Source organism: Polyodon spathula, chromosome 7 (genome assembly GCF_017654505.1).
Source record: "Polyodon spathula isolate WHYD16114869_AA chromosome 7, ASM1765450v1, whole genome shotgun sequence".
NCBI classification, from domain to species: Eukaryota; Metazoa; Chordata; class Actinopteri; order Acipenseriformes; family Polyodontidae; genus Polyodon; species Polyodon spathula.
The window spans coordinates 24,187,867-24,203,128 of record NC_054540.1 but is presented as its reverse complement, the minus strand read 5'-3'; the positions used below and the strand labels follow the sequence as shown (position 1 = coordinate 24,203,128).

Below are 15,262 nucleotides of genomic sequence, written 5' to 3'. Positions count from 1 at the left end.
TGTGCTGACAACTTCACTCTGATGGTAAGGGCCAAAGTTAGTCAGATTCATATTAGGCAGGGCTGGCACAAATCAGGCCTGATTGTGTGAGAAATGTGCAAAAATGCAAAAAATCAGAAAGGGGGCAAATACTTTTTCACGGCACTGTACATAATGACAGTAGCTGAAGCCAAACTGACTCAGAAAATATCGCAGCCTGTATAGCAAGTATAGTAATGTTAAGCTGTACTGTGCAGTCTTCAAGTATAGTAATGTTAAGCTGTCCTCTGCTGTCTTCTTCACTTCATCTCTTAATTATTCTTTGTACTAGGAAACAAGCTAATGAAAACAAATCTTCTCCACCACGGATTTCAAGTGCCTCTTGTTGGTTCCTTCATTTTTAAAAGAAAGGAAAGAAAAACCCAACTAAGTGTTTTTTTTTCCTCTAAAAACACATTCCCGGGCACTTTGCATTTCACAGGTTGCCAAGACATGACCACCCCCCCCACCCCCAAGTTAATTTGTTTTCCCTGCACCATGACTAACTCTCTACAGATTGTACAGCAAATAGCAGCATGTGACTGTCTGGGTAATAAGAACATAAGAAAGTTTACAAACGAGAGGAGGCCATTTGGCCCATCTTGCTCGTTTGGTTGTTAGTAGCTTATTGATCCCAGAATCTCATCAAGCAGCTTCTTGAAGGATCCCAGGGTGTCAGCTTCAACAACGTTACTGGGGAGTTGGTTCCAGACCCTCACGAATCTCTGTGTTAAAAAGTGCCTCCTATTTTCTGTTCTGAATGCTCCTTTGTCTAATCTCCATTTGTGACCCCTGGTCCTTGTTTCTTTTTTCAGGTCGAAAAAGTCCCTTGGGTTGACATTGTCGATACCTTTTAGAATTTTGAGTGCTTGAATTAGGTCACTGTGTAGTCTTCTTTGTTCAAGACTGAACAGATTCAATTCTTTTAGCCTGTCTCCACATTACATGCCTTTTAAACTTGGAATAATTCTGATCGCTCTTCTTTACAGTCTTTCTAGAGCAGCAATATCCATTTTGTAGCGAGGTGACCAGAACTGAACACAGTATTCAAGATGAGGTCTTACTAATGCATTGTACAGTTTTAACATTACTTCCCTTGATTTAAATTCAACACTTTTCACAATGTATCCGAGCATCTTGTTGGCCTTTTTTATAGCTTCCCCACATTGTCTAGATGAAGACATTTCTGAGTCAACAAAAACTCCTAGGTCTTTTTCATAGATTCCTCTTTCAATTTCAGTATCTCCCATATGATATTTATAAAGCACATTTTTATTTCCTGCATGCAATACCTTACACTTTTCTCTACTAAATGTAATTTGCCATGCGTCTGACATGACTACAATATTAAATAGCTAAAAATTGATGAGGCTTTCTGCAGAGCCACGTTTTTTTATAACCTAACTTGAATTAACATTGGGTTTGGTCAAATACTGTCATTTTCATAGGCAAAGGAAAATGTACAACAGCTCTGAGAAGTGTCTTAAACACAGCCCTCACAAAGTTATTGTAGAAGCATGACTTGACTGTTCACTTGGCACACAGTATGTGTATCCATATATCATGTTGTCTATTTGCAAAAATAAATGTTATGTGAAAAAAAAAACTATTCAGTTTCATTTTGTGTTCTAGGAATTTGTTTTATGACGGTTCTTTGACTGACTAATATTTTGACTGCATTTTGGAGGTCAAAGTGGGGGAGACGGTCATGTGTGTCTGGTTTCTAATTAATTTATTTTCAAATAGTACAGGAACCTCAGTGCACCAGGCAATGTACATATATTTAAATATCACCACTAGTGCTGCATTTCACACAAGAAATTGAACGTTAACATTGTATTGAGTCCCTGTGTAATTGCTGTACATCAATTTATCATCATGTATTTCAATGGTAGCAATATCCTCAGCTACTTGCACTCAGATCTGGCAGTGTGGGCGCCAGCTTCTCTGCTGTAAGTTTAGCACAGAGGCATAGCTTGCAGAGTCTTTTAACATGGTGCAGAGATGCAGAACGGAAACTGTTCCACTAGTAATCTGATGGACGATCTCGGTGAAATTGATAACTCGGAAAGTCGTATCACAGTTCCAAGGATTTAGGAAAGATGTATTTGAAACCTGAATAAATCCAAAAGAAACTGAGCATCAAGACTCTGGTACAGTGCGGTAGCCTCCCATGGGCAGGGCTGCACCATTCCACGCATGCCTGAGTAATTTGTCTTGTAAATCACCCCATTTCCAAAACTAATTTTAAAATGGTGTTATTGCATTATGATATGAATGATTGGATATGTGTGCGATGGGTAACTTTTCAATGTGGACAGCACTCGACTACAAATACTTGTTTTAAATAAATAAATCCCATTTCTGGGTGGGTGGCTTTAAGTAGTGAAAACGATAATAAATGTTTTTAAAAAATTATACGCCACAAATCAGCATGCATTTTTTATGTACAATATGATCCCTATGTACCTTTTTTGTAGATTGCTGTACTGTGGTTGCCGATATGTACACACCCATGGCATCCTTTAAACTGCCTGCTATCAGAGTATCTTACCCATGGTAAATTTTAAGCAAATTTGTTTTAATCTTAAGGATGATCTATCTGCTTAAAAGCCATTCTGGAGATTTAAGATATTTAGTAGTCACATTTTGCCTTCACATTTTTTTAAATTGTGGTCCATAAATTGCCAATACTTTTTTATATCCTGAAATAAAGTTACAGGTATAAAGAGAGTGTTGTAGAAAATCAAACTTAAAAGGATCATCTAAGGTATAGAAACCTGAATATTTGGTACTAGTGCAGTAAACTGATGCAACAACCTTGTTCTAATTCTGCACATTGAACCAACAAATGAACAAAACAATACCAAGTACCAATTCATTTAAAAAAGAGAATACTTCGGTGACCCAACAGAGAGAGATTTTGTAATAGAATTTCAATAAACACTCCACAAATTGATCTGTTTTACTGTTCACAAAAACTCTTGTACTACAGTACTTCTATTTGGAAGTTTAAGCGGTACTTGACTCTGCCATCTTGGTTTAAATACATAAAGTCAAGCAAGCTGCTTTAGTTGAAATACAGTTTGACCACTTGAACCAGTCACTTAACCTCCTTGTGCTCCATCCTGTGGATTAAATGTTAAATCAGTGTCCTATTGTAAGTGATTCTGCATATATTGCCTCTGTAAAACGCTTTGTGATGGTGTTCCACTATGAAAGGGCTATATAAAAATAAAGGTATTATTATTATTATTATTTGAAATTGGTTTATGCATGGGCTGGAACACGCGTGTTTGTGAATGAGGAGCGTTTCTACGTGTCATTTGGTTTAAGTGCTGAAAGTCATATACAGTCGACTGCCCTGCAGTATGGTATGTGGAAACAAAACTAAACATGCCCTTTTTTTTATGTCACATTTTTTCCCCCCTAAAATATCATCTAGTAAAGTTGGTGCCAAGGTTAATCATTTTATTTGTGAAGACAATGTATTCGTAATGCAATAGGTCAGCACTAACTACCCTGTTCCAAATCCATTCACGATATCTCTGTAAAACACTCAAGAAATGAAACTCTTTTGGTCCCAATGTTGCGCTACTTCACTGGGTGAACTGTGTTGAATTATGGTCATTTTTTATCTACCTTGTATGATGAAATGTGGGGCACATTTAGACTATAGTACTGTCATTTAAAATGAGTATTGCACTGTAATTTCTGGCTGTGAATAGAAAACCACAACCTCCTCGTTACCAATGTGAACAAACAGTTTATTTTATTAATATCCAAATTTCAAACAATGGTTTTGAGATTGCAGTGTTGTGTGTCAGTGTTGTTGCAAATTAGACCGTTGCTACTATGGGAAGTGTGTTTTACGGTGGTTTCTGCCTGTGAATAAATAACAAAAATATCCACCAATATTTGCACTGCATTGTATTTCCATACAATTGAGTGACTTGGATGGTTCAAAAGCCATGAGAGGACCATGTGAGCAGGCTGAAAATGGTCATATCTGCTGCTGTACTTTCCCAAAGTGGCTCAGAAACCATAATGTATGATTAACATTTGTATATGTTGTGAGTGTTTGGGTTGTTATATCAATGACTGATGTTAGCCTTACATCTGGTAAAGTGACAAGAGTACAGCCTTTTCTACCACATCGGATTGATCAGTCTCTTTTTTTTTTTTTCTCCAAGGGAAACGTGTTAAGAAGAATTCTCCTCACCCGCTACTTTGGTAGTGCCCGCAGTTTCACAAAAGCAGATTTTGGAAATGCCATTAACAGCTCACTGTCTTCAGGAAGTTTGTCCAAATCTTCTCTGGGGGGTAAATATGATACATACTACTTTTTATTTATTTTTTTATTTTTGTTGTTGTTGTAATAATTAACTAAATAGGTATACGTAGAATTACATGTTCTCAGTTTTATATTTATTTTACTGAGCTAACATGCATGTTTACAAATATTCCTGCCAAATTCTTGTTCCTTCGTATCTGAAGTTTTTGAATTGAAAACATTCTGCATGTTTCAATTCAAATAAAAATGAGCAGTTATGTGCATCTTAAAATTCGGCAAATTCCCATTAAAGTTGTTTCTAGCGAAAAATGACTACCATATAACAGGAAATTTTGTTTGGTATTAAATGCGGCGGATTTGCTTCCTTGGTAGATTTTGACGTTTTTTTATTGGTGTTTTTCACGTTGAACGTTTACAAAGAAAAATGCTACAGTTTTGTATTTCTATTTTTTATTTAGAAAACATTCAAATACAGGTTTACTTAATGAAATCTGTCTTCTAAAACATTATGTAATTTACAGTAACTCTTTATAGTATCTACAGTGTCACTGCAGCAACTTGGATAAGAACAAAGAAGGCCTTCTAAAAATGAGTTCCAGCATTATCGTTGTATAGTCCTTAATTTTAAGATACCAGTCATTGGAAATGATTAGTAGCTGCAGTATACTTTAATGATAGACATTTACTAACTCTCAGTTTTAAAATGTAACTATGCTTCATGAACATGATCACAATATTATTTAGTAATTGTAGGACAGTATTGCCACGTGTGAAAACTTTAGCAACAAATCCGAAACAAAAACGCTTGAAATTTAAAACTAGTTAATCGACCAGCAAGCACTGGCAAAACCAACTCATTTTTATACAGTACAGAACTAATTTGTTTTAACACATTCCCCGTGATACGGTATCTTGCTGACTTTGCCCACGTGAAAAAGAGGTTGTAGTTGCTGTATAGTACTCTTTACACAATCTCCTCCTCTTGTTAAGAATCTTGTTAGTTTCATGATTATGAGTAATTCATATTTCTGTTTGTCTGTTTTATTTGACATAGCTAGTATGAATAATTCAGAATCAAAATAAATGTATGAAACCATTACTGGAAATATGCTACGTTGAGAAAACATCCGATCTACCTATATGTTTCTGACTTTTCCTTATCTCGAAGATACTGTACTGCACTTAACCATGTTAGAGCAACAGATGCGGCTACCTTCTCCATAAGTGGAGAATTAAGTAGTCTCCTAATTGTGACTGCGGTGAATTGCAAGCCATCGAATGGCTGTCCAAACTCTGTATACATCTATAAACAGTCCATTGCTTTTATTAATATTAAATATAAAATATTGGCTATGGCTTAAAGCAATGATTGCGGCGTGCAGCCACAGTTCCTTGTCAGTCTGCACTTACATGGAGCACAAACTTAAAAGCTGAGCATGCTGGGCAGATGATTTGCTTTCCATTGATTTTCAGTAAAGTCAGACGCATTTTGGAAAGTCGAGTAACTGCCAAATTCAGCCTGTTTCCATCAGGCTTGTGGCTCTTTTTTTTCTTTAAGCATATAGATTTATTGAATAAAACCGTTTTAATGGAAATAGGCATAGAGTCAATTGGTTTTACACTTGCTGCTAATAGCTCCAGAATTTCCCTTTAGCTTCAGCACTGGCCAAAACGATCCCTACTTGAAGTTATGGACCAATCGCAATGTGAAAGTATTTTAAATCTCTGATGTAATTTCATTTAACTCCTTGAAGATGTCTACGTTATTCAGAGTACCAATATTAAAATAATCATGGTTTACATAGAAAGAGTTTTAAGATTGTATGAAGAAGATTTTGTTGCAGTCAGCATACCTATTTAGTCTGTCTCAACCAACTTTAATAAGGAGTTTCATTAAGTGCTTGCTCGCTAGCTATAAGGCTCTCGTTTATAACGTGACTCGGATATAACGCTCCTAGAGTATGTCCCCCAATTCCCTATACTAGTGATTCATGCAATATTTCTACAGTAAATACAGTAGGGATGGGTCAATATACCGGTTTTTCGGGTTTACCGCGGTTTAGGTACATAATGGTATTGATACCGTTGTTTTTATTCTACCCCGCAATTATCATAATTCCTTTATTCAATGGTTAAAGCATTTTTTCAACTGCAAACACGCTTCTTCTAAATCAAGCGATGGTACTTGCAGCCTTAGCAAAACGTCTGAGGAAGATCTTTTTGTGAACTGATACTGTATTTTGATAATGGTTTTGAAGGAAACTATCAACGACACAGAATACACGTTTCAATTGCTGTGTTCTGTTACCCAGAGCTTGCTGCGCCGGCTGCTCTTGGCTGCTGTCTTTCTGACGTCACACGCAGCTTTTGGAGAAACGCCTTCTCCAAACCTTGCAGCATAGCACACATTTTCAAAGTGCTATGTTTACATTTGTCTGGGTTATCACCAGTGATATTGATTAACATTAACTTTATTGTAAAACTATACATCACTTATCACAGATTTTAAATTGTTTAAATAATTGATGTATTTATTTAATATAATGTTCACAAGGCTGTTCACAGCTTCACTGTATAATGATAAAATGTCATTCGCCTCCGCTAATAAGGTGGCAGCAGTAGTTTTAGTGGTTATTTGCATTACGATTAGCAGGTGACTCGTGATCTTTGCATCGTCCCTTTGGTTCACAGTTGCAGCCAGCCTCCTGCAGTAACATTTCAAAGCTGCGCTGGGCTATGCAGAATCTGCATGGATTTCTGTGGGTGTTGAGTAACGTCTACAGCGCATGTCCGTGATTCTGTGCAGCGCTGTGCAGAACTGCGGTAATACGCACTATAAGAACACCACCAGCTCAAATAAAATTAGCACAGACCCGTGACTGCAGCAGGATAGCCTACTTATTGTTAACATGGTTTTATTTAAAAGTTATAACAGTATTCCGTTGTTCTTAGGTAAGTGAAGAAATCTTTTTTTTTACGAACTCCACATGTGTATTAATCATTGGAAGCTTACTTGTGCAATGTCGTGACGTGCAGCTATAAATCCAATAACACGTTTTAGTATTAAAATACTTTTTTTTTTTTTGCTATACATGTTTTATTTATCCGGTTGAAAAAATAAACGACTCATCTCTACTCTTAACTAATAACCTGTGGTACATATTTGTGTTTTAACTAATAAGACCGATCATTTCCCAATTATATGTACCATCAGCTAAACAAAGTAATTATTTATTTATGTATTTAATTAATTTTATACGTTAAAATGTTTTAACAAACTACAGCACCACATGATTTGAAGCAAATAGATCTTAGTACTGTAGTATAACATTGAGAGAGTACAACTTTAGTGTTGTTTTTTTTTTTTAATTCTGATTGTCTTTATAAAAAGAAATGTACCAAGTTATTTGGCGTAGTAAAATACTACTACCAAATGTTTAAATCATTCCATGAAAGGAAGTGTGATTTGTTGGTTTTATTTTTGCGAATTACAGTAATTTAAGTGGTTTACATTAGTCTTTCTTCATTTAAGCCTTTATTTGATAACTTGCATGATGTACTGTATACCGTGATATTAAGGTTACCACGGTATTTTTTTAAAGGTTATCATACCGTGCAAATTTTATACCATCCCATCCCTAAAATACAGTACCAGTGTTTTTAAAATAGTAAACAACTTCTCAGTCTAACTTCCCTTTCTGTATCTCACTTTTGGTGCAGTGTCTGAACTGAAGAAAAGCTGCACTGGCACTTTATGACACAGACATCTTATTCAGCATTCGTTTTATAACCAAGTAAATGTTAGGCCTGTTACGTGGTTATCTTTCCTAATGTATTTACTTTTTGTTGCGAGAGGAGCTGTGACTTTCTCTGGGAGACGAGACGCTTCAGCTTCGCTTCAGCCCCTCTCTGGCAGCCGAACCTGCGAGCACATTCCATCTTCCCCTTGCCCAATCTGGTCTCCTTCTTATACTTGGTTTGCTTGTCTGTCGCTTCGAACTGAACTCCCGACTGCTATTTAGCCAGGCTATTTGTAGTTTAAAAACTGCTAATTAAAATGATCCACAAATAGGAGTGTTACCTTTTTTTTTTTTTTTTTTTTTTTTTATATAGCATTGATTACATGGTACTTAATTCACAGAAAGTAAAATTTTGCTTCTATATATGCACATTATAGAGAGGGAGTTATTTTATTTTGTATTTTAGTAAGATGTGTATTATGTGTCCTGTGGTTCCCCTCACCCCCTCCGTGGTTTATAACACTCATATTGTGTGTCCCCCGAGACACGCGTTATAGCGAGGGAGGTCTGTGTGTGTGTGTGTGTGTGTGTCTATATGTGTATATATATATAAAGACGATAAACGCCAGTTAAATAATTAATCCTTCTGAAGCAAGATTTTTTTTTTTTTTTTTAAAACAAAAATAATGTAATAAATGAGTGTGTTTTGTTGTTTATTTGTATTTTTGGTCTCTGGTACATGGGTTAACTGTGTTGAATGGTTTATTTGTGTGCAGGTGGATCTTCTGGGCAAGACTCAGACAAAACTGGTACCTGCTTGGCAGATATTCAGTGCCTCCTAGACAGTGAAGGGGCTTCTGAACTGGTTGTAGATCTCATTGTGAGCACTAAAAATGACAGGATCTTCCAGGAAAGCATTTTGCTGGGAATTGCTTTGTTGAAAGGAGGAAATACCCAAATACAGGTACAATGAGGGGAAACGTTGCTTCCTGGGTTATAAATAAGATAAATTATGCCATTTATAAAGTATTAAGTGAGAAGGGGCCAGTAGGTTTCAAGGAAGGTTTTGTCCTTTCAACTAAAGACTGTTTTTATGGAATGTAAACAAACTAGACTGGTGCTGTTAAGGTATAACATATACGGTATAACATATAGGTAATAAATATATTTATTCTTCTGCCATTGCCACTGTGCACCTTTTTTAGTTTAGCAAAGGAGTTTGAGAAAATAGTTGACATTTCAGATAGCCATTGCTTCAATATGTGTGTTTCCTTGCTCCAGAATTCATTTTACCATCAACTGAGTAAACAGAAGAAATCTGAAAAATTCTTCAAAGTCTTTTATGATCGGATGAAGATGGCGCAGCAGGAGATCCGATCAACAATGTCGATGAACACCTACGATCTGAGCTGCAAGAAGAAGGACGATGATGGAGACATGACAACCTCCAGGACAAAGAAAATAGGTAGTGTGTTTAAAGTCAAACAGAACATTAGCTGTGGAGGGAGTGGGAAGGAGATAAATGGTGGCGCATAGGGCCTTGTAAGCAGATTAAAACCTTAGATACTGTCAAAAATGTTTGGTCATCTTGTGCACAGCTGGATAAGTAGCAACGATGTTACTAGAAGACACAGAGTTTGTTTGTTGACATGCTGTGCAACTTGTGAGAGAGTGATAATATGTAGCTTTGTATTTTTCATCAGATACAGTTTACCAGAGGGGAAAAATGTGATAAAACATTCAAATGTCAAATGTTAAAAACATTAATTCAAAATCATTTCTTGAGTGATACCAGCATGATCAATATAATATATGCTGCACATTACCCATCGCTGAAGTTTTCACAAATCCCATGTTACAAACATGGGGGTAATGTTATGTAAATGCCTTTTTTTTAATAGGCAAGGGTTCACCTCTTCACCTCAAATATGAAATTAAAGGACAGTTGAAAGAAGCCTCTGCCGCCACCTCTAAGGCGTACTGCCTGTATCGGAAAGAGCTTGACCCTGAGATTGATCTGATTGGCTCAGGGACTGAGGGAGGAGCTGATGACAGCTCTCCAGAAGAAATGCAAATGAGCCCCGCCATAGCGATAATGGAACCCATCTTGCGGTACCTTCAGCTGCTCTGTGAGAACCACAACCGGGATCTGCAGGTGGGGTAGTTGTTTTTGTTCTACCCTCACAAAATGTTCATTGGTTCAGCAGTACTGCTTGAGGTCAATTACAAGTTTTAACATCCACATACTGCACACTTCCCTCCAAGAAGTATTTGGATAGATGAGTAAATTTTAAGTAAGTTCTGGAGGTGGAATATGTTTTTCCCGTTTTGCCCCACTGAGTCCCCATGCTTGCTAAATATCTTTGTAAAATATGTAATTAGCAATCTATCTCGCACTGTAGAAATGCAAAAAAAAAAAAAAAAAGTTTTGGATTTCTGACAAGATTACTGCTAAGAATTGTACCACACAAACTCACGTCTGTTATACAATGACATTAGAAATGTGTGTAGCAAAGGAGAAGCCATACTAATGGGGGATTTCAACTTCCCCCAAATAAAATGGGAAAACCCGGTGGGTAGCGCGAAGGATGAAATAGAAATGGTGGAAATGACAAATGACTGCTTCCTAACACAATTTGTGAAGGCACCGACTAGAGGGGAGGCATGCCTTGATTTAGTCTTTTCAAATAACGAAGATAGAATAACTAAAACAGAGGTCAGAGAACCACTGGCAAACTCAGACCACAACATGGTCTCATTTGAAGTGTTTTTTAAATCCCCAAAAGAAATGACTAAAGCTAAGGTTTACAATTTTAGAAAAGCAAACTATGAAGGTATGAAACAGAGACTAACAGAAGTAGATTGGAGTAAAATAGAGAAAACACCCACAGAAGAAGGATGGTTGTTCTTCAAAAATGTAGTACTAGAGGCACAAAACAATTATATCCCTAAAGTAGACAAATCTAAATGTAAAACTAAATTGCCAAAATGGTTTAATAGATCAATTAAAAAAAATATTCAGCGAAAAAAGGCACTTTACAGAGCATTAAAAAAGGACCAAAAAGAAAGTACGCAGAAAGAGTACACAGAACTGCAAACGCAAGTCAAAAAGGAAGTTAGAAAGGCCAAGAGAGAAATAGAAATAAACATTGCTAAGGGAGCTAAAACCAATTCCAAAATGTTTTTCCAATATTACAACAGCAAGAGAACATTCAAAGAGGAGATTAAATGTTTAAGAGATACAAATGGCAAAATCGTAGATGAAGAAAAAAAAATAGCAAATATGTTAAATGATTACTTTTCACAAGTTTTTACAAAGGAAGATACTGACAACATGCCCCACATGTCATCCAGTTCCTATCCAGTTTTAAATAACTTTAGCATAACTGAGGCAGAAGTGTTAAAGGGACTAGGAGCTCTTAAAATAAACAAATCCCCTGGGCCGGATGAGATCCTCCCAGTAGTACTCAAAGAAATGAAAGAAGTAATTTACAAACCGCTAACCAAGATCATGCAGCAGTCTCTTGACACAGGGGTGGTACCGACAGACTGGAAAATTGCAAACGTAATACCGATCCACAAAAAGGGAAACAAAACTGAACCAGGTAACTACAGACCAGTAAGCCTGACTTCTATTATATGCAAACTTATGGAAACTATAATAAGATCCAAAATGGAAAATTACCTATATGGTAACAGGGTACTGGGAGACAGTCAACATGGTTTTAGGAAAGGGAGATCGTGCCTAACTAACTTGCTTGATTTTTTTGAGGATGCAACATCGATAATGGATAATTGCAAAGCATATGACATGGTTTATTTAGATTTCCAGAAAGCTTTTGACAAAGTCCCGCACAAAAGATTAATTCTCAAACTGAACGCAGTTGGGATTCAAGGAAACACATGTACATGGATTAGGGAGTGGTTAACATGTAGAAAACAGAAAGTACTGATTAGAGGAAAAACCTCAGAATGGAGTGTGGTAACCAGCGGTGTACCACAGGGATCAGTATTAGGTCCTCTGCTATTCCTAATCTACATTAATGATTTAGATTCTGGTATAGTAAGCAAACTTGTTAAATTTGCAGACGACACAAAAGTAGGAGGAGTGGCAAACACTGTTGCAGCAGCAAAGGTCATTCAAAATGATCTAGACAAGATTCAGAACTGGGCAGACACATGGCAAATGACATTTAATAGAGAAAAGTGTAAGGTACTGCACGCAGGAAATAAAAATGTACATTATAAATATCATATGGGAGATATTGAAATTGGAGAAGGAATCTATGAAAAAGACCTAGGAGTTTTTGTTGACTCAGAAATGTCTTCATCTAGACAATGTGGGGAAGCTATAAAAAAGGCTAACAAGATGCTCGGATACATTGTGAAAAGTGTTGAATTTAAATCAAGGGAAGTAATGTTAAAACTGTACAATGCACTAGTAAGACCTCATCTTGAATATTGTGTTCAGTTCTGGTCACCTCGCTATAAAAAAGATATTGCTGCTCTAGAAAGAGTGCAAAGAAGAGCGACCAGAATTATTCCGGGCTTAAAAGGCATGTCATATGCAGACAGGCTAAAAGAATTGAATCTGTTCAGTCTTGAACAAAGAAGACTACGTGGCGACCTAATTCAAGCATTCAAAATTCTAAAAGGTATTGACAGTGTCGACCCAAGGGACTTTTTCAGCCTGAAAAAAGAAACGAGGACCAGGGGTCACAAATGGAGTTTAGAAAAAGGGGCATTCAGAACAGAAAATAGGAGACACTTTTTTACACAGAGAATTGTGAGGGTCTGGAATCAACTCCCCAGTAATGTTGTTGAAGCTGACACCCTGGGATCCTTCAAGAAGCTGCTTGATGAGATTTTGGGATCAATAAGCTACTAACAACCAAACGAGCAAGATGGGCCGAATGGCCTCCTCTCGTTTGTAAACTTTCTTATGTTCTTATGTTCTTATGAAACAATATTAACAGTAATTGTATTAATTTCTGTTTGTTTATCAAAACAGAACTTTCTCAGACACCAAAACAACAAAACCAACTATAACCTGGTGTGCGAGACGCTTCAGTTTCTGGACTGTATCTGTGGGAGTACGACGGGAGGGCTGGGTCTCCTTGGACTCTACATCAATGAAAGGAATGTCAATCTGGTCAAACAGACACTGGAGAGCATAACAGAGTATTGCCAGGGGCCCTGTCATGAAAACCAGGTACTTCCCATTTTCCATTTGTACCTCCAGGCCTCGTGTAGCGGAGGCGCTTATATGTACGCATGCTGCAGTTTTGTAAATACCTAGATATCAGTTGTGATGACGCCTGGAACTCTTATATTACGTTATTAAGTGTATCAGAATGTGGTGTTGTATGGAACCACAATGTTATATCAGTTAATACATTGTTTGTAGAGTGTCTTTTATTGTTATCTCGTGCAGTTTGGGCGAGAGGACAGTGAAGCAAGGGTGAGCAGCTCAAACTGCAAAATCACAGCTCTATACAATAAGAGATATCCTACACAGGGTGTGTTAACATTGTAAATTACACAAATAAAGATTGTACTCCAGAATTAAAATGAAAAATATTTCAAGCATAACCTTTACCCCCCCCCCCCCAAAAAAAAAAAAAAGTGCAGAGAAATGTGTTTTTGAAAATGTGTAGCGATTTGGTAACACTAGAAACTGGTGTTAAATTCATCAAAATTGAAAGAAAAATTGAAGTTAATAGCACTATCCATTTTTTTCAAAAGTACAAGTATTAGTTGTGATGTTCTATGCATGGGGTGACATCTGTACACAGGTTAATTTTGGCAAATACTTCACTGTGATTGGTTGATTTCTGATATGGGATTTTAATGTACCTTATATCCTTCCCATCAGTCTGTATGTCACGTACATATGTTTAGAATGTTAGGTTATGTGTGAAAACCTGGTTCCCTGAAAGAGAAGATGACTAACAACCAATATTTTTGGGATATGCATACTACAGGTCAGGTATTTACTGAGCATTTTATGTCAGAGCTACCGATAGGCCCCTCTGGGGAGTGACGTCCTCGGTCCCGTCTACCGATGGATTAAGTAGTCACTCTACAGAGATCACTTTCTCTTTTGCACTGAACCCACAAATGCGAGTGATGTGACCTTGCAAGGTTTGTTGGTCGTCTTCTCTTTCAGGGAACTGGGGTTACATCCATAACCTAACGTTCCCTTTCAATTCGAAGACGACCAACAACCAGTATTTTTGGGAAAGTATATTAAAGCTGTCAAGAGGGAGCATGAGTGGAGACGACAGATGATGGACGTCTCACTACTGCAAAACTAATGTTTGTGGTGCAAGCGTGCAACCTCAAGGACCCTTGTGCTTAATGAAGGCATAGAGGGATCTACCACACTTACTCAGTAGAAACTGGTGAGTGTAGTGGAGTATGCCGGCTAGCTGCAGTACAAATATCAGTCAATGAAGCTCCTCCAAAGAGGGCCCATGACGTAGCCACTCCTCTGGTGCAGTGAGCGGCCACCCTCCCAGGTGGTGGTAGACCGGCATTGGTATATGCAGTCGAGACTGTGTCAACAATCCAGTGGACAGTCGCTGCTTTGAGATGGCTTGACCCAGGGTCCTTTTACCATGACAGATGAACAGCTGCTCAGACTGATGCAGCGCTCTCGTCCTATCCACATAACCGCTCAATGCCCGAACTGGTCAGAGGGAATTAAATCTCCAGTCCTCCTCCAGAGAAAAAGGAGTGGGATGAAAAGCCTCTAATTCCACCAATGCACTGAAGTACAGAGTGCATGAAGTTCCGAGGCTCTGGGGCACTAAAGCACCGAGGTTCTGAGGCACCAAGGCACTGAGGGCACTGATGCAGGGACCATTTGAGCACTGAGGGTTCCAAAGCACCGATGCTCTGGGGCACCGAGGGCACCGAGGCTACCGAGGCTTTGGTGCACCAAGGTCACTGATGGAGGGAGCATCTGAGCACTGAGGGCGCCGAGGCCCAGAGAGTTTAAGCCAACACAAAACAGCAACGCTGTAAGGTTAAGAAAGCAGACTTCAGTCAAGGCGATGTAGACTGTTGAAAAGAAAAGATCAAATGAAGCGCAATTGCGCAGCGTTTATAGCTCAGTCTTCAGAAGCCGAGTTGCAAGCTGGCTTCCAGCAATAAAATTGCATGGGAACTCCAGAAAACATATAGTGAGAGCTCTTTCACACAGACT

The 15,262-nt window shown here is 37.8% G+C and overlaps 1 protein-coding gene across 2 annotated transcripts in view; it reads left to right on the top strand.

Moving 5' to 3' along the window:
- LOC121318388 (inositol 1,4,5-trisphosphate receptor type 2-like) overlaps positions 1-15,262 on the top strand; it is a 143,082-nt gene that overhangs the window by 73,026 nt on the left and 54,794 nt on the right. For both annotated transcript variants that reach the window (XM_041254988.1, XM_041254987.1), the window contains exons 38-42: positions 4,212-4,341; positions 8,829-9,016; positions 9,334-9,517; positions 9,954-10,207; positions 13,064-13,264. In XM_041254988.1, coding sequence (XP_041110922.1) covers positions 4,212-4,341; positions 8,829-9,016; positions 9,334-9,517; positions 9,954-10,207; positions 13,064-13,264 — 957 coding nt within the window. The remainder of the gene's footprint in view (positions 1-4,211; positions 4,342-8,828; positions 9,017-9,333; positions 9,518-9,953; positions 10,208-13,063; positions 13,265-15,262) is intronic.